This window comes from Cyprinodon tularosa, unplaced genomic scaffold (assembly GCF_016077235.1).
Source record: "Cyprinodon tularosa strain WSP-4 unplaced genomic scaffold, ASM1607723v1 ctg27, whole genome shotgun sequence".
Classification (NCBI taxonomy): domain Eukaryota; kingdom Metazoa; phylum Chordata; class Actinopteri; order Cyprinodontiformes; family Cyprinodontidae; genus Cyprinodon; species Cyprinodon tularosa.
Genome location: NW_024038974.1, coordinates 1358351 through 1378961, shown reverse-complemented (window position 1 = coordinate 1378961; position 20611 = coordinate 1358351). Strand labels below are relative to the sequence as shown.

At 37.0% G+C, this 20611-nt stretch overlaps 1 protein-coding gene across 1 annotated transcript; it reads left to right on the top strand.

Annotated features, from left to right (window-relative positions):
* The first annotated feature begins 2178 nt into the window (after window positions 1–2178).
* Window positions 2179–20107, top strand: LOC119786265. Its single transcript, XM_038289498.1, has 8 exons — window positions 2179–2407; window positions 5032–5211; window positions 5483–5671; window positions 7158–7334; window positions 9308–9449; window positions 15516–16120; window positions 17555–17699; window positions 18455–20107. The coding sequence occupies exons 1-8, from the start codon at window positions 2312–2314 to the stop codon at window positions 19135–19137; spliced, it is 2217 nt and encodes a 738-aa protein (XP_038145426.1). The 5' UTR covers window positions 2179–2311; the 3' UTR covers window positions 19138–20107.
* The last annotated feature ends 504 nt before the right edge of the window (window positions 20108–20611 follow it).

Genomic DNA, 20611 nt, shown 5'->3' with positions numbered 1-20611 from the left:
ATCAACCTTTTAAAATATTTACTCTGTGATGTTGTACAATTAAAGTAAAATAATTTACAAGTTATTCATTTAAGGGAAGCGATAGACCACTAGGGCATTTTCTGGGTGTTTCTGGTTTTTAAGAATCTTTCCAAATATGTGTTTAAAAAAAGTTTAGAAATCATTATGTAAACAATTTGAGGAATATAATGTTTATGAGTCCTATTGTTATTCATATGGCTGAACGTTTTTGTCCTCTTGTCAATTTCTGTATTGTGAGATAAACTTAATTTATTCAATTCATGTGATATTTTGCTTAATTATAAAATTAAGTGGGTCAGAGGGTAAGTAATTTGTTTATAATCTTAACTGGCTAAAAAGGAAGTTTTCACAGTTCAGTGGAAAAAAATATATTTGACTGGCTGGTCATAGACAGAAACCTTAGCCAGTTCTGATAACTGGTTGATTCATTATTACCTGCACAGAAATAAATAGGTAAATGGAAGAAGCTAATTTCATTTGTCCAATAGCTGCTTATAATTTGTTTGGCAAAAAAAAAATAAAAAGTCCAGAATGAGATATCCTATTTTTTCCTGTCTTATTAGTTAACTCAAAAGTATTTATGCTACACCTTAACATTAAAAGTACAATGACTAATAAAGTAAATCAGTCAAATCAAAATGAAACTCGGCAACATGACTGAATCAAAAAGATATTCTATATTCAATTCAGTTTATATAGCACCAATTCACAACACGTCATCTCGAGGCACACAGAGACAATTGAACCAGATCATACAGTTAAACTGATTCAAAGTTTTCAATTTAAGGAAAACCAGCTGATTGCATCGAATCATTATCTGAAAAGAAATGTAACGACAGTGGAGAGGAAAACCCCCTTTTAACAGGAAGAAAGCTCATGCAGAACTAGGCTCTGTCAGCGGTCATCTGCTGAGGCCGACTGGTGTTCAAGGAGACAGAAGCAGACAGAAAAAGAAGCAGAGATACAACAGGTAACTTTCAATCAGCTCCATAGGTGACCGCATCCAGGACACATTAAGCCAGGAAGACGAGCTCCAAGCCAGCTCCCTCTCAGAGGATGAAGGTACCTCTATATATATATATATATATATATATATATATAGAGGTATAGAGGTTGATAAATGCTATACAGCTGTTCATTTAACACTGGACAATTAGAAAGACTGTTTTAATGAAAGTAATAACTACTGTCAATAATAAGCTATAAAAAAAAAGGTATGTTTCAATTGTATGGAGGGCAGTGGTGTCCTACAGTTCCACAGAGACTAGATGGGGATATCATCACTGCTAGGGTGTTTGTTTTTGTGATACATTTTAGTCAGAATAAATTTAGATGTTCAGGAAATCCTTGAGTCTAATGGGGCCAAGGTAATTAAGCTGTGATCAACAGCCGAGACTAGTTGTTGCATGCGTTTATTTTTCAAACGTTTTTTGTATATTAATAATTCTTTGTAGTAGCTCACTACAGTGACATGTTTCTTGGTAATGTAAGTCTGAAAAATTGGGTGAGAGGGATATTAGATCTAGAACAAAACCTGGAGGAGCAGGGTAATGAATTAACTAAAGGTGATGTAGTATTAATGTATTAAAACCAAAAAAGACACCTTTATAAAAACATGTGACCTAAATTAACCTAAAGCAGTACTCTTAATCATGACGTCTCCTGAGATGATGTAACGGAAATGTGTTGTAATCAAACTCAGTTTTAGCTGCTTTTTTTAAAGTCCTGCAGAGAGCAACAATGAAGTCATTTCATGGAAAGAAAACATTTTTATGCTTTAAAATGTGAATAAGGTTTCTGCCTATTTTGATTATTAAAAGTATGGAGTCAGTTTTTAAAGTGGCATGCGCTGTAATGATCTGCCATTTTAAGCACACAATTATTTAAATCATAACAAGGGCTATTTTTTTTATAATAATCTGGGCTGGTCTTTTGCATTCATTTAAGTCATCATCAAATTCGTCTGAGTCCTCTGCTACCAGAATGGTCTTTTGTCGTCTCAGAGGAATCGAGGCCTTTCTCGTCCACATGAGCCTCGACTTTCTAACTCCTTGCTGTAAGAATTGCCCCACCAATCGTCAGGGTAGGCAAGGGATTAGCCACAGATTAGAGTGGCCATCTCCAAACCCTGGCTAATCCTGCCATCTGTCAGAGAGCAGCAAACCAGCCAAGACTCTCTTCACTGGGCTAATTAGAAAAGCCAAAGGAGAGCACACAAGAAGAAGGGGAAAAGAGAGGCTATATGTGCAATACAACATCCAAACTTTTCTGGTAATTCTTCAAATAGGAAATGGAGGAGACATACCTTCTCAACTATCCAGGGGTCAAGAAGAAAATCTTAGCAGGAGGCAAAGGACCACTGCCTCATTTTCCTCCTGGGACAAAGGTCTGTTAAAAAAATCTGTTAAAATCTGAATAATATCAAGCAAATCCATGTATTTTGTTGCAGTGAGAAACAGTCAATTTTAAGTGTTTATGTTTAGAAGGCTTTTGTGCACCAACATTAGATCCTCTTGCATTATTCATAAGGAGGGAACATTTACTCCCTGTCTGGCTCTTATGCACAAAGCAAACATTTGGTCAACCAAATTGCAACATGTATTTTTGGCCCACTTCCTGCTCATCCTCTGATCTGCCGGTTTCCAACTTTACCCCTCCTTCCCTTCATGTCCAGCCATATGGCAATGAGCCTAGACGTGACAAATATGTTCCATGACAATGCCAGCATAAATTTCCACTCACCCGGTCTATGTATCTCTCCACACTTTCCATTCCATTTAAGTGATTTCCAGTTGCTTGAATAGCTTTTAATTTGTTTTTGTTTTTTTCCTATTGTACTGGGCTATAATTAGTGAGTTGGGACCCAACATAATTTCATAGTTAGACTTATCATGGTTTTGGAAGTCTTTAATAATAACCAGATGGAAGACCTGATAAAGAACTCTCTCTGTGTTACTACAGAACCACTCACTACAAAGGAATGTTAAATGTTAAAGGCTTATTTATATTTTAAAGATATAAAAACATGGAAACATGAAAGGTATGGGGAGAAATAACTCCAAAATGAATGGAATGTTTTCCATTCTAAATACCATTAAACGTGCATCAAAAAGAAATTTTATTTTTTTTAGATTTATGACAATATTTTCAGTCTAAACCGTAATTTTTTTATGTGTATTTATTTATTGCATATTTTGTTTATAAACAAAATTTGATCTGAATTCACCTTATCACTTGACCTATTTTATGTTGCCTATACCTTTTTTTAACGTCCAAATCAATAAGTATTTAACAAGTCAGTGTTTTTTTTTATAAATATATTTATAAAGTGCCGAATGGCATAGAAACTGCACCAGATTTTGAAGATCCAGGTAATCCAAGTTTCAAGATGCCAACATTTTCTGGAGTTCTTAAAGCCTGGTTGAAAACTGTATAACACTGCTAACAGTACTCTTTTGTCATAATAAAAAAGAAAACCTCAACGCCGCTTTTCAATATAACCCCTGGGCTAGTAGGTGTATAACTCTAGCACATATATAACTGTACCTCAAGCCTGCCCTTCATTGATCTATTTCAAATATATCATCTACATAATACTTTTATATTAAATCCTGCCTCCAAACCAAATTAACAACCTCTATAATCAAGTTATCTCTGCTCAAATCCCTCAAAAAATGATCACAGTCAGTTTGTCTAATAAATTCAATAGAGATATACAAAGTAATTTCATAATTCGACTAACCAATAGCAATCCCAGTAATAAAATATCATCAGATTTATCTATTTCACTAACTGTAGATCTGTCGTACAAATTGTAAGAACATGATTCTAATGACCAAAAACTGCAACATTCAATTAATTCAGAATAAAGTGGATATTACTAGAAGGGAAATATTTAAAACTGGCTACTCTGCCAAAATCTGTTCACACTGTACCCAGAGTAAACCTGATACATCCATCCATCCATGCTCTCTGATTCTGTACTTGTATTTATCTCTTTTCAAAACAAAAATATTACAATCTCTCCATGTTCCTGGGCTGCAGGATACCAGCTTCCCTCACCCTCTGCCTTTAAGGAGAGTTTTCAACAACACAATTCAACACAAGCCAAGAACTTCTTCTGAAGTCCTTATAAACTGAAAATCAAGGTAAAATATCCAATTATCCATCCATCCATTTTCCGTCACGCTTAATCCCAAGCGGGGTCCTGAGGGGTGCTGGTGCCTATCTCCAGCTGTCAATGGGCATGAGGCGGTGTACACCCTAGACAGATCGCCAGTCCATTGCAGGGCAACACAGAGACAAACGGGACAAACAACCATTCACGCACACACTCACACCTAAGGAGAATTTAGAGAAGCCAATTAACCTTACAGTCATGTTTTTAGACTGTTGGAGGAAGCCGGAGTACCCGGCGAGAACCCACAAATGCTCAGGGAGAACATGCAAATTCCATGCAGAAAGACATGAAACCTTCTTGCTGCAAGGCAGCAGTGCTACCCACTGCACCAAGAAAAAGTTTCCTCTAATCACTATATAAAAAAAAACAAAAAACATAATCGATTATAGATCCTTTCAAGAGATCTCAATCCATATTTTTCTGCATGGTCCTATTTTATTGCATTCATTACCTTATATATGTGCTTAATAACGATTTATGTTATTAAGTCGTTTTATTTTGGTCTGTTTTTTTTTTTCCTCTTCAAAGAGACCCCATCCCCATTCAAACAGCCAAAATGATTTAGTGTTGGTTGACTTTTTAATAAATTCTCATTAGTTTAGTTATGTTGTGCAGATTCTTGCCTTTTTAGTTAAACTGGAAGGTGTGTATACCCTTCAGGTATCCACACCTAAAGGTTATGTTGCTTTTTGTATTGCACACTTATTTGTGTAAATTACTTTTGTTCTAACTGGAATATTGTGAGTTCCATGTCAGTAGCCCTATTAGAAAACTATTTACTGAGCTATCTTTGACATGTTCCAAATTTTTCGCCCCTCTGTACATACAAGCTGGTCTTCCATTTCCAAACGCTGCTGGACAACTTTGAGCGGACAGTCATCGATGACACTAGACTGGCTGGCAGACCAGCTGAGATCTTTGTTGGAAAGATGTTCAAGATGGAAGTTTGGGAGCCAATGCTGACTTCAATGAGGGTCGGGGAGGTGGCTGAATTCTGGTGTGATGCCATTGTGAGTCCTGAAGGTCTTTCTAAGCCTTGATAAAAAATAAATAAATAAATAAAAAAAAAAAAAAATTGGGTAACTTTTACTATACGTTAGATGAACTAGGCTTCCAAACAAGGTTTTTGCATAATGTAGGTGCCTTTTGTCTGAAAAAAATGTTTGCAGATTATAGCTGAGCTAGCCTATTTTGCATAAGAAATGACTGATTACTAAAGACTCCTTGTAAAAGGGGGGTCCACATAAGTAGGTGCTAATAAGTTGTATTTATTTGTTTTAGCACACAGGCATGTATCCCATTGTGTCCAAGGGAATGAGGCTGATAGCCCAAGGAAAAGACCCCCTGGATGGCCAGAAACATATGTGCGGTATGGGGAACCTGTTCCACTATCACTCCACTGGTTTCCCGGAGCTAGATGAGATCATGCGAAATCCTCAACCACTCATATTCATCATGGAGCTGTTGCAGGTAGGGTTCAGTATTCTAATAGATAAAAACTCAAGGTCCGCAGGCCCAGGCTGGTTGATCACTTTAATATATCCTCATTGTAATACCAGAGGAATTTGCTCTCTGTAAGGTAAATTCTGAAATCAAAAGTTTTGTTTATACAGTTGCAAGCTACCATTTTAAAAACTCTATCATGCCTTATCGGTCTAAAATAAAAATGAAAAGTTTGATACCTCTGTCATAAAGTGATCAAAACCAGCCCAGGCTGACGTAGACAGCTGTGTAGAGGCCTACAAACCATAGATTTGCTTTTATACGTGGGAATGGTGGTGCTGCAGAAAGAAACTTGTGATGGTCATTTAATATTTGTAATGGAAATAATTGCAATCAAATGAAACACACTTATTTACGATTTTTTTATGTTTTAGAAGTTGCCTTGCTATTTTTGTGCTCTAACATTTTCAGTACATTCCACTAAACCAAAAAGCATTGGGCAAATTGTAGTTAGCAACTAAGTGCAAAGCACAAGAAGAAAATAAAATACAATGAAATAGAAATTTGTGATTTTGAAAGTTAACTAAAAATGCAAATTTCTTCATTTTTGTTGTATTTTTATTTTATTTTTATCATAATATTTTGCTGTAAATATTGGACATTTTTTTAATCTTTTCTAAAATATTTGCAATATTCTCAGTTTCAACTTCTACTCCTTTTGCAGATGCAAACATTAACATTTTCTTCCCATTTTTATTTTTCCCTGTAAACAAAAGCATCTGCATCTACATTAGTGACCATTGTGTATTGGTTTGTTTCTGATGGAAGTTAAATGTTAGTTTAACCAGGTTGTTAACTCACAATAGAAAACGGCAAATCTGATCAATGAGGAAATGTCTGCACACATTTATCTAAACACATTATGTTGCCATTTCCATTAATTATATTTTATTCTATCTCTAATCCAAAAGGGAAATTAAACTGATGTGGTTTTGATCATAATTCAGGCCAGTTGACTCAAAAATGGAAAATGTATATTAGAAAGTAAACAATATTAAAACATATTGTACAACATATTAATTGATTTAGAAATGATAAATGGACTGTACTTATATACGGCTTGACGAAAGCATTTTACCCAACATTCAGTCATTCACCCATTCATGCACGCACTGATGGTAGCAAGCTACATGTAGCCACAGCTGCCCTGGGGCTCACTGACAGACACTAGGCTGCCATACGCAGGCGTCACCAGGCCTTCTGACCACCATCAATAGGCAATGTGGGTGAAGTGATTTGCCCAAGGACTTGAATGTTTTTCAGAGGTAGATCTAATAATTTCGCTTTCTTATATTTACAGTTACATTTACAGTATATATAATCTATATTGTGTATTGCTAAAACATGACCAAACATACTTTTACTCTGTTTCTCCTCCATTTCTGTAGGACTATTTCTACTTGTTTAGAAGTTTATCTTGCTGTGCTCTCCCCTTGTTCCCTGTTGCTTCTAGGTAGGAGACCCCTTGTCCTACCACAGAGAGTCATGGATGATGGACAAGGATGAGAAGTTGCAAGCGGTGCCAGTTCTTCACATGCAGGGCAATGCTTTGGTCAAGCAAAAACATTTCAGAGAGGCTGCCAGCAAGTACAAGGAAGCTGTCCTGCTGCTAAAAACAGTGCAGTCCAGGGTGAGTAAACTGTCAAGTCTCCTTGAAGTAGCTGACAGTAGGTATGACAGCTGGCAAAAGGTAGAAAAATAAGAAGAGCTAAGGGTTTCAAAATTAAAGCTTATGTGAATACATTCCAGAAAAGGGTTCAATTTTTCAAAGGTATGAATTGTAGACATTTCTTTTGAGCATACTGCAAATATCTTAAAAATAACTGAGGTCAGGTCCATTCCACATGGTTAGAAATGACAAATATGGCAACCACCTGGCTTATCAGAGGGCACAGTGTTCTTTGATTTAAAAGCCTAAACTTGACTCCATCTGCTTTGTCGGATTATGACCAATTAGCTGAATGCTGATGATGAACTTTACCTCAGAAGGTTGAATTGTTCTTGCAGGTTAATTTCTCTCAGTGTTGAAGGTGTTGGTTTGGACTAAGGGTATTTCTTCTTGTCTGCACACATAAGTCCTTATAGATGAAATAATTATTCCATCATGGAACACTGGTGTTCCAGCACTTTAGTTTAGGGCAAAGGTCAGTGGTTTGAAATGCACACAATAACTAAATTTAAACTTGACAGAGGGCAAAAACACGTATCCTTCTGTTTCTCTGAAGAAACAGAAGACTGAGATAGATGTTGGGAGAGAACATATCCTGCAGGGAGTGTTGGTTCTTCTGCAGGACAAGCTTACAGGCCAGGACCTGGTGATTTACTGATAATAGAGGGTAGGAATGGAACGGTTTATGAAAACCGTGCGAACCGTTCGGTTCGACTGTCTCGGTTTGCGTGTGTTGCGTTCGGTTCATGCGCTGCTCCTTTTTCTCATAGGCGAAGCGTTTACACTCCAGAGCAGAAGGTGGCGGTACTGCGACCAAAGCCAACCACCAGTAGTAAACAAGAAGAAGAAGAAGCGAAGCAGCGTAGCCGGGTGTAGCAGAAAAAAATCAGTTGTTGTGGAGAATTGTGTGGGTATGGTGAGTGGGAAAGACCAGGAGTTGGAAGACGCGCCAGCAGCACTTTATAGGTCTGCTGTATGGGACCACTTTGCATTTAGAGTGACCTACAATGACGGCGGAAAGAAAGTTGTGGATAAAAGTGCAACAGTGTGCAAGCATTGTGCAACACGTTTTGTTTATACTAACAGCAACACTACCAACATGTCAGGCTAACCCCAAAATCCCACATACTCTGTCAGCGCTCCGCTCCGCTCCAGACCACCTGCACAAAGCAAAGCATACAGCCTCCGCTGTGGGTCCCGTCCACTCCGCTCTGAGTTCCTTGGAGATCGTAGAGGGCATGAGCGAAATGATTAAATTCAAAGCAGCAAAACATGCGGAAATGATTCAGGGTTTCCGCAAATCATTAAAAATAATTCATAAAATGTTTTTGGATTTTTTTATTAATTTCATTCATTTTTATGGGATTTCGGGGTAACAACCAACATATACCAAACCAAACCGAAAACCGTGACCACGAAACCGTGAACCGAACCGAACCGTGGATTTTGTGAACCGTTCCACCCTTAACAGAGGGTGATAGTGAAAGCTGTGTGATCTTCTGGTGGAGGTTGTCAAAGTTGATGGTGTGTTGAAGCCCTTGCCATCTCCTTTAGATGTTCTAACATCAGTCTCTGAAAGATGATAATGATTACAGACACCTTGTCTACAGATCTGCAGTTATCCAAACGTGTGATTCTCTAGTCCCCCTAAGTCAGTTTCTTAGTGACTAAAGCTGAATGCCAAAATGTTCATTGATGTGCCACATTATAAAGCCACTTTGAATGTATTAACACATTTCACAGGGGTCCACATAGTTTTTATGCAAGAAAACCTTGGTAAATATGGTTTTAGCTATGGTTACTAAATCTAATTTTTAAATTGTTTGAACCATCAAGAAAATTCTAAAAAAAATACATATTTTCTTATTACATCTTAGCATAATTACCAAGACCATTTCTTTATTTTATTTTTTCCCATATTGGCTGTATTTCAGGAGATGCCAGGTGATATAGACTATATGAATTTGGGTCGAATGATTGTGCCACTGGAGCTGAACTACTGCCAGTGTATGTTGGAGCTACAGGAGTACTATGAAGTCATAGAGCACACCACTGAGCTGCTGGAGAAGCACAAAGGTAACAAAATAGTTTAGTAGGAATTACTGCTGTAATTCATGTTAAGTAAGTTATATGCTAAGAATTACATATTTGATTAATCTTCTCCTGGAGGAAATGACATTTCATGCTCTGTCTTGGTTTTTTTCTTGCGTCACCAAGCTTCACACTCCCACAGCTGTGTCACTCTATCATTCCACCGGGGTTAGCAGCTGCATCAGAGGTGCCATGCTTAATCTTGTGCATTGAGGTGATTTAACAGTGTATGGTCATTATTCACTCCAGAGATGTGAACCAGCAAAACTCTCCATATGTTCACAGTACTCTAAGCTCAAGGCTACTAATGTGCCCAAAAAAGAGGAAAACGCAATTCCTTTTTGGCCTTTATTAGTTTTTTATATTTTACATTCTGTTTTAACACTCTTTAAAAAAGAGTTTAAGCCTTTTCTTAGATGTTTTTTTTTCAGCTTTATAAAGCTAAATGCATTGAAGTTTGTCCTCAAAGTTGTGACTGAAACACATTTACTATCACTGAGTGACAGAAATTTCTAAAATTTAAAACATATGCAGTAAATACTTCACCAGGATTATATTGAGTGCACATTAACAAAGTTGGAGAACTTTTTTGAACTGCATAGATACCATTGCAAGGTTACAGCACACTTCCTGATCAAAACATTGTCATTTTCTTCGATTGGGCTTAGTGCAAAATAGGAAAATAGTTTTTAGTTAAAGTAATGATACGGGCTAATCTACAAGTCTTTAAAATATTAATTGTTACAAAAGGGGTACAAAATTAAATATAAATTCATTAGGATAAGGCTAAATGTTTAGAAAGCTACACATTTAAATAACAAGGTCAATATTTAATAGTAAGTCTCATAGCAAATGTAACTGCAGTAATTTAACTGTGCTTGATGTAGTCTTATTACAGTGACACGTGAGATGTGGGAAATGTTCACGTTCATTAAGCTGTCAGTAGTTGTAAATACAAATCATCAAGCTTGGTAATCGGTGGGCCTTCAACAATAAATCTGATCTAAATCATTAAATGAATTGAAAGAAAATTAATCCTATTTTAGAACATCAAGTACAGTAGTAGCATACATACAAGTACAGGTGTTTTTTCTAGCACTAGATGCCTGAACTGAAAATAATCAGATTTTACAGAAAGAGAGAGATAGAAAAGGGTGGTAAATATGGACTAAAGGTATCAAGGTCAGTATTTGAACCCAGGAAGGGTTAGGGTTAGGCCCATTTTAAGACTTTTTTCCTTTAGTGTTGTCTATTTCATTAATGATGACACTTGAAAATCTATAGTCTGTGGTTTTGCACACTTTTGGTTAGACTTAGAACCTGTAAAAACTAGATCTTTCAATTATTAAGAACTGAAAATTTGTGGTTATTTTTTTATGACTGTATATCACAGCTTTGGTGTGGAAGTGTTTGTTTTTCACACTAGCAGAATTTCATAAATGGAACAGTGTAAAGCGACTGTAGGGAGCCTGGTCGGATGACTTTTTAACTTAAAAAAGTAAAATTATAGTAGGGCAAAAATGGCATTAACCAGGAATAAAAGCCTGATGATCAATGCTATGTCACATAGCAAATGTGTTTATGTTTATGCATTTAACAGACGGTTTTATCCACAGCTACTTAAAAAGTAGTACCGTAAAAAAGAGTTCTGATCATTAGTAATGGTTTTATTGTACAAGCTGGGGGACCAGTCAGGAATGTGTTACCATAGTGAAGACGGTAGAAAACCATGGACTGAATTTGGAACTGGGTAGCATGTTGGGTTAGATATGGCTGGATCTTTCTCACGTTTAGAACTGTGAAGCGACAACATTGAGAGACGGATGTAACATGATCTTTAAAGGTCAGCTGGTCATAAATCATGACACCCAAGTTTCTTGCTGCCTTTGATGGAGTCATAGACAGGGATCCTGTCTGGATGAGAATATTGTGGTTTGGTTTGACTGGGAAAACAAGCAGTTCCATTTTTGAGAGATTCAGTTGGAAGTGATTGGCTTTCATCCATTTTGAGTAAAATATTGTTGTTAACTATACACCTGATGTTGATCGGAAAATGTGTAAAGATGATCTCTATTAAACATAAAGACCCTTTGCACACTTTTAAACGTTCTTGACCAGAAGTGTACTTGTTGGTGTTGATTAAACACTTAAAAAAATCTAAAACAAATTTACCAAATTTCTGCTCCAATCTAATAAAAGGGAACAGTTAATGTGATGTATATATAAAAAAAGAACAAAGAGATCCAATTATACATGCAATATGAGAACTATGTTTAAAAAGCTTGCCTGGTTTTGACTAATTTAATTATAACAGTTATTTCTAATAACTCAAAGGAAGCAAAGGTGACAGTATGGATATGTAGCAGTTTGGCTTGAAAAGTAGTTGGAAAAACCTTGCTTTCTCACAGAAGTATTTTTAATTGCTTTGTTTTAAATAAGGGAATACAATCAATGCAATCTTTAAGTACTGAAATAAAAATAGAAAGTAAAATTCATGTACTCCTGAATAGCAATTTATTATAAGCTGTTTCTGATAAACAGTCAGATCAAAATCTGGTCTCTTTGAAAATTATTCTCTTCAATATAAAAAAAACCTTTTAAACAGGGAACCAGTCCACACCTTCTCTCAGCTGTTTCAAAAAGAAAAAAAATTTATTTATTTTTCTGATTTCCACAAGAAGCTGCTGGATTTTGCATCTGTAAGCTGCGTGAAAGTACGTAGGAGGACGTGAGGTTGACATTACCGCAGGTTTTCCAGCTGGAGAAGCCCTGGGAATTGCACTGTCAAACACATGACTAGTCATATGAGCCTAAAGGAGCCTTGCAAGTTGGCGAAACCGCCACTTCAGAGCCTCATTTGCCCCCTCATCCTGTGATGGAATGCTTTCAGACAGCCTGTATTCTACAGCCTGAATTTTCAGGGGTATTTTTTTTTTCCCCATTCTGTGTTTGTTTGTATTGACATTTACAACTTTTTTTGCATGTGATAATATTCCAGTATGAATTAAACTGTAAGGTTTAATTGAATTAACGATAAGTCATTAAATCTGTTCATAACAAATGTAGAAGTGGACTCCTGAGTAATCTTGAAAGGAAGCTTTCATGCCCTTTGAACATGTCACACTTTCTCTTGCTACAGCCAAAAACTAGAACTTTGTGGAATTATATGTGATAGACCAACAATAATAACTGCATGAAATAGTGCAGGAAAAAAGGATATCCTTAACAAATAAAATCATAAAACTGTAACATGTATGTATTCAACCCGATGAGTCAAAACTGCCTTGAAGTGTATTTTTGCTGCAAGTGAAATCTGCCGCTGTTTGGCTCAACAAGATTTATTCATCAAAGATCGACATTGTTGCTATTTCATGCTCTTTATAATAAGGCTCAGGCATTAAAACCCTGTTTTACCAGGGAAATGGGAATCCTGAGAACTCGTCAGCCTGCTGTCTCCATCTAAAAGCTAAGGAATATTTATTTAAAGTCACCTGAGATAAACAATACTAAATCTCCTGTCAAGTTGGTGGCAGTTACGATATATAAGAAAACAAAACTATTTTTACCTTGCACTCCCAGATTAATCATAACCATCCTTTTACTCTCTCCAAAATGCACATTTTAATAGCCTTAACTGATGTAAAATCAGATCACAAAGTTTTGAGTCCTGTGATATATTAGTTTATTCCATAATGAAGTTAAACTTAATCCATAAACAGGAACGTTTTAAACAATTATTTGATATGTATTTTTTTAACAGCTTCCATCTGGCCACGTAGATGCTTTATAACTGCATTATGGATTTACAGTAACTACTAAAAACTTATCAACAAACTTTATTTTTTTTTTATCATGATAATAATGAGGTCAATCCCAAATCAGATATCTGTAGCAAAAACAATAAATATTTTATCAGTTATATTCAGTCTACGTTTACAGGGAATTGATAGATTGACTGTCTAATTAAAAGAAAACATCTATATCATACAGAAATTGTAGACAGTGAGGTAAGTGATGGCAGCACTCAAAAAAGGTTTCCAGAAGAAACATATAAAGCAGCATATGGAAAGCCATTTGGTCCAATTACTCATGATTTCTAACACATAGACAAAACGTCAAGGACACACAATGATCACTCCTCTGAAACAGTTTATTAACGCCTAAATTAACTTAAAATGCCAAAATCTGTTGGCAAAATATGTTCCCTTTTATTATCCTGGTGCCTGCATTTTGGATTACGCACATGAAAAACGCCTTCCAGCCACTCAAACCATGAAGAGGCGACCGTGCCAGAGGCTGCTGTTGAACGGGATTCCTAGTGACAGCACACCACCAGTATGTTGGGGTCTGAGCAGCTCCGACAGCAAAATAATATTTGAAGGCAGGATGGTAATCTTGATAAAATGACTACACAGATGACGTTTTCAGGCGGACTTTCTCACTTAAAAAACATATTAACACTACTTTTTACCCACTGATCACAGCAAATATACCTGCCATCACTACAGGCAAGGAAAGGATAGGGCAGCTCCACCCAACAAGCATCAGTCCCACTTTTCCACCGTGCAGTTGGAGCAGCAAAGAAGAACTAAACTTGTACAAGAATAAAAAATGAAGCAGCACGTGCGTTTTTGCTGCTCTTGCTGCTTGCAAGAGCATAGCCTACTCCACTAAAATATTTATTTTGATAAGTTGTGGCAAAACAGTATATAGTTGTTTCTAATTAGTTCCAAAATTAATAAAATCATATGTCAAAATCTTTCACACAAAAACATTAGATTAGACCAATGCCACCCTGGCACAAGAGGAAACCCCTTTAGGGGCAGCTGTAAGTGGGGATTCCAAGTGTTATCGCCCGGTTAGCTTTTCTAGCCTAGCAGGCAGACCAGCCTGTCAGCTGAGCTCTGCTACTTGGAAAAACAAAAGAATGTCTAAAATTAGAATCACAATCTTCCTCCCTTTCCCCCTAAACTAAAAAAGAAAAAATCTTAAAACTATTTTTCGTGAGACATTAATTGACAGTAAATGACCGAATGACAACCCCACATAATCAATATGTGAAGTACTGGGTCTGTGGTGGATGACATGTTGTATTTTTCTGATTGGTCCAGAACTGTGTGAAATGTGTGTTGTTCTCTCAAATAACATTCAAATAAAGAACATTCATGTTTGTAGCTCTAACCTTACCAAATCTGATGATTAATCTTGTAAGGCATTGGATGTGTTACAGGTTAAGAGTTTTTGCACTCCACTTCTCAAACCCAACAAGTCATGACAGCCCCACTATTCTCCTTATAATCTTTTAAAATGTTATTATTGGCTGATAATATATTATTCACCTTCCCACTCTGTTCCCATCTAATTTTACCTTTTTGTCACTTTTTTACAAACTTTCATTATCTACTCTACATTACTGCCATGCTGTTGATTCCCCTGTCAGCAGTTTCATGTTATCTGGTGAATTCATCCCCTCAATACAGCAGTTTGGTGGAAATGGCGGCCTCTCTGCAATGTTTCTTCTGCTGCCTGTGGCGACAGTGAAATCTGTTTAACTGTTGGCTGAATAAAATTTTAGCTTAGACAGAAATTAAATGCTGAGGAACACAAAACATCAGTGAGTATATCTAGCCCAAAGACAGAGGCACTGCAGTATGGGAGCATAGTGTTTCTTCACACATATGTTGGGAAGTGGTGTTGCTACCTGATGCATTTAGAAAATAGTAGTTTTAATTTATCATAAAAAGACTTTTTATGCCTTCTTTTAGTCAAAGGATAAAAAGTTGAATATGTCTAAATATGTTCAGTCAAGGTTGTCCGACAATTGCAAATTGAGCTGGACCAAAGATAGGCCAAACCATATTAACTGGCGCTGTTAAAAAAAAAAAAAAGAACTGTCTACATACTAAGTTAGCACTAATCCATATTGCAATCTCAGCTTCTGGATAACAGATTTTTACTTTAATGCAAAAAAGAAAATCTTGTTTTAAACAATCTTGTTTAAAACAATCCTGCCATGATCCTCAAGTATGACCTTAAATTTCTGCATTTTAGACTGTGTGAAGGGCTACTACAAGCGTGCCAAAGCTCATGCTGCAGTGTGGAATGAAAAAGAAGCTCGGAAAGACTTCAACATGGTGGCCCAGTTGGACATTACTCTTGCTGCGCTTGTTCGTCGAGAGTTGAATGCCTTGTCGGAGCACATGAAGGAGAAGTACTGGCAGGAAAAGGAGCAATACTGGAACATGCTGGAGAAAACAGAGGGTGGAAGCAAAGAGGCGAATGATGAGGTCCATAATGAAGAGGAGAATGAGAAAGATGAACAAAAAAACAAAGAAAGCAAAGATGACCTTAAAAGCAGTACGACTGCAGCTACATGCGGAAAGAAAAATGGTTCAACTGAGATGAAATGTGTTGAAAAAGAAGAATCTGGAGAAGAAAATGTTACACCACCTGAGGGATCCAGGGAGGAAGACGGCACCTCTGTAGTCGAAGTCGACGCTTGTGATAAAATGGAGGGGAAGGACTGGCAACAAATGTTACGACTGGTGATGTTGCTGCAGAATGAAGGAAACTTTTGCATCAAAGAAAAGCGCTTTCAAGAGGGTTCCACCAAATTCAAGGAGGCTTTGGAATATGTGGACTTCTTACAAAACAAGGTATGAGAATTACTCTGAGGAGTTTTCATTTTCCTACAGAATACAAGCATTCCATAGCTTGGTACTGTCACCATAATGTCTTACAGTGGGGATCTCATTTGGCTTTCATTGCAGACATAAAACACATTTTGCTAAAAATTCCAATAGTTAATGCTAGAGTACACAACCAGTGTTTACCCTCTGAACAAATTCTCCAACCTAAGCTATGAATCCCCCTCAGATTTACCATGTGACTATTGATGTTTTACTAATTTACGGCCTATTTACCCACCCTGTCAGGTAAGACATGTCTTGCCAAGTTAGCAGTTGTACTTTATTACCCCAGTCGCCCTCGGCAGATGGCCGCTCACACTAAGCCTAGTTCTGCTGGAGGTTTTTTTCCATTAAAAGAGAGTTTTTCCTCTCCACTGCAGCTACATGTATGCTTACTGTGAGGGATTGCATCCAAGTCAATGAGTCGATGCAATCAACTGGTTTTCCTTAGATAGAAAACTTTGAATCAATTTGACTGTATGATCTGGAGAACAGTAAAGTGCCTTGAGATGACATGGGTTGTGAAATGGCGCTAAATAAATGAACTGAATTCAAACTGAATTTAATTATTTTGTATTCCACTTAGTAATGATGACCTGAACAGTGCTTTGGCAGATGTGAGAAAACTCAATATTTAGTTTGGTCATCTAATCCCTATTTAAACCTCCCCACAATTTTTGTCTTCCTTCAATTTTGGCCTTCCTTGGTCCTGGCTTGTTCATCCTCAGTTTAAACTACATCCCAAATGGGCTCTGTAGGTGTTTGACCAGAGTAAAGGGGCTTCATTTGATTGGTCTATTGTATAAATTCCCGATATAATATGCTTAAGTTTGTGGTTGTAATGTAATAAAATTTTTTATTGTTTTAAAGACAAATGCTTTTGCCAGGAAGTGAAACCTGGTTTAATTTGAACTGTCTTAAACAACATCTTTAAAACTGATTTAAAGTGAAGAAGCAAATCTGCCCAAAAAGGGGTTTTCAAATGGCCTCTAGTTTTTAACCACATTTGATTATCTTTTTTTTTTTCTATACTGAAGAGTAGATGTGATTTGCAGGGAAACTGAAGAGCAGAGAAAGCGTGCTAAAAATAACAGAGATCCACAGAGATGTCACAGTCATAGCTCTCAAAGCTCTTCCTGTTTTTTCAGCAACTTTCCCCTAACCCATCTCACTGCTGAGTTCCACCTTATACCTTCACAAAACCCCCATGCTCTATCATTATTTTTCCTTTACATTGCGAGCCTCTTGAGTCACCCCCTACACATCATCATCATTTATTTCCTGCCTTTTTTATTGTTGTTTACTCACTCTTGTTTGGGTTTAATCTTTTTAAAATTTCCTCTCCCATATATCTCCCCCAATACCTCCCACCTGCCTCCCCTGCCCACTGCATTTCATCAGCAGGTGGATCAACACAGTGAGGACTGGGAGTCGCTGGAGAAGGTGCGTCTTCCTCTCAGTCTCAACCTCAGCCAATGTAAGCTAGAGCTGAAACAATACCAGGAGGTGGTGGAGCTAAACGACAGGCTGCTAAAGAGCCATAAAGGTAGGATTTGTCGGTGTGAAAAATGAAAGAGTCTGTTATGTTTGACAGGAAGCTGAAAAAAAATCATTCTTGATACAGAAATAGAAACACAAGTTTATTTGTATTTTTTAAGCTTAAAAGTATAAAGACGTTACCTCTGGTCCTGCTTTTACTCTAAAAAAATCTATTTGTTTACCAAGAAAACACAAGACTAGACAAGACTACACTTTGGTGTCTCTCTTTGTTCCCCTGACATCCATGGTCACCACAGTCAAAAATGAATCTTCTTTTTGCTTCCTCTGCAATGAAATATTTATAGTTAAAAGTTGTTTTCAACTAATCAGTGGGAGATTTTGCTATTTAAAAAAGACTAAATAAAATAAAAGATGAGGAAAACTTTCCATCTAAAGATGTTAAATCTTGCAGTGATGTACCTTAGAAGAATTGTTGCTGTAACTACTGTGAAGGGTAGTGTTACAAATCGTTGACTCATGGGGGCTAAAAATAAATACATTCCACAGGTTTTACATTTCTCTTTCTTGAAAATGTTGAAAACTACTTTGTGATGCTCTATTATATAAAATTCCTCCAATATGCATTGATATGAGTTATTTTTTGTACTGTGAAAAAAAAAAAAAACATCAAAAACAAAGGAAGGGCTATGAAAACGGCTCTGCATTATTCTCATTTACCTCAAATGTAGGGGTAACTATGTTTTCCACTGCTCTCAGATCCTCCATTATTTCCTCTAAGTCTTTCTCATTTCTACTCCAAAGGTAACTTTAAAGCAGTGTACCAGAGGGCTCGGGCACATGCAGCATTGTGCAACGAGGATGAAGCTCAAAGGGACTTTGTCATGGTGGAGAAATTGGATCCAAAGTTTAGACCCTTTGTTCGTCAGGAGCTGAAAATGCTGGCAGAAAACATCCGCATCATGCACGCCCGCCAGAACAAGAATTACTGGGAAACAACAAAGGAGAAGTGGGGTCCTGGTGGAAGCAGGACCAAGGGTGTAGTGAGAAAGAAGAATACTAACTCAGCTAAGCAACCCACAGAGGCAAACATCGAAATGGATAAAAAGACTGAAGAGAGTAAAGTTGAAGAGAAGGAAAGCCCAGAAGAACATCATACCATTGAGACTGAAAGAGCAGGGGACACAGAAACAGAAAAAAATCCTGTTTTGAAAGCAGAGCATTGTTATAAAGAGCAAAAGAGTGGGATGATAAGTGAATTGGGGTCAGATGAAGAAAAAGCAGTAAGGGTTGGGGCTCCTGAAGTAGATAACAGCAAAACAGATAAAGATGGTGACCCTCCATCCACCAGCTTAGATAATGTAGTAAGCAGGAGATCAGTGCGAGATAGAGGGAAAAAGAAGGTCAAACGTCAATCAAAAGGTACTCCAAACCCCAACAGAACAAAGCCAGTAACAGGAAAAGGAGACTCTAACAAAACACTCTAATAAATTGTCAGCATCCTCTACAGAGTCAAAATTAACATTTGTAAGTAAAATTACAAAGATAAATAGCCCATAGCAACAGGAATTATAACATAGCTGGAGCTAGAAAAACAAAATCAGGAAATAATGATTTTACCACCTAAAAGCCAAATACAAACACAGAAATAAATTAATATAACCAGCATTTATTTGGCCTCATTCTGAGCTAAGTCGTATTTTTTAATTCCCAAAGGGCCTACCACAGTCAAGAGAAATACAAAAAGCACACACAAACAAGCAGTTTGCCAAATACAAAGTTTTATTTCTGTACACAAAGAGTAGAAAGCAGCCGGTAACCCACTTGTTATTACAGTAAAAAGCCTCTCCTCAGAAAACCTCTTATACAGATTAAAAACTCTAGAGAATAGACAAGACAAAGTGTTGGACAATAAGAGAACAACTCTGAAACAATGAACTTCCAGGTGATAAATGAGGTATATTTTTAGTAAGTTAAACAGAATAAAGAAATGTGATGAATAAATGACTTTATGTGCAATCAAAAACTTGCTTGAGGTTAATTCATGTATGAGGCTGTGATATATGACATAGCTGAGCTTTGGGTACATGATCAAATTCGACACAGGGGGAAGCATCAGTGAAAGGCCGGACAAAATGATGCCTGTGAGCATGTTGGTCAGTGATGGCAATGTTCTTTGGAGGGGCTTGCCCAGAGGCAACTCCATCTTCAAATACACAGTTTCCATCATGCAACATGGAGTAAAGACTGTTAGTGCACATATTTGAAGAGGCAATATACCATATAAAATGGAATAACGGTATGATTGTAAATTAAACATTAAAGTTAGTGGAGGAGGTTCTTTTCCCAGGTGGATCATCAAAATAAGTAGCCCTCTTAATTGTCAATCAATTGTCCCACATGCTTGTCCCCATTTTTACTTACAGGTGGTGAGTCTGACATGGTGGAAAAATTGCAAATCTTCTTTTGAAAAGTAAGCTTGAATGAGCGATGCAAACAGCAACTTTTAAGCAGAGGATGCACAAGGAGAAATGGGCTTGTGCATGCTCTTGCACACGTTTAATAGGCGTTCCCTCTCGGGAGCAGGTACAGGGTTGTGTATATGCATTTTTTTTTTTTTTTTTTACTGAAGGGGGCGGATTTTTTTTTAAAGTTTCCAAAAATCCTCCATTATACCTTTAACTGATTACAGGTGAGAGTCAGACATTAGCACAGGCGTTATGGACTCGCTGATATTGTAGCCTTTTGTCTTGGTGGCTGTAGGACATGGCAACTAAACTCAAAAGTAAACTTTACATAAACAATGTAAAGATGTATATATCTGTAGCCGTGGAACAATAAACAACAGATGTAAGCAATAACATAGCCCAATCATTACTCATTGTTAATTGTTTTATATTCTAACTTTGGGGCTGCTCAACAGCTAGATGCTGCAGGAAGTTAGAAAAGTTAACTGCTGCA

Excerpts from the sequence above, each read along its gene's own strand:
- LOC119786265 (XM_038289498.1), top strand. The coding sequence starts at position 2,312 with ATGGAGGAGACATACCTTCTCAACTATCCAGGGGTCAAGAAGAAAATC. Across the intron at positions 7,335-9,307 it reads TAAAAACAGTGCAGTCCAGG|GAGATGCCAGGTGATATAGA; the intron begins GTGAGTAAACTG and ends GCTGTATTTCAG. Across the intron at positions 16,121-17,554 it reads TGGACTTCTTACAAAACAAG|CAGGTGGATCAACACAGTGA; the intron begins GTATGAGAATTA and ends GCATTTCATCAG.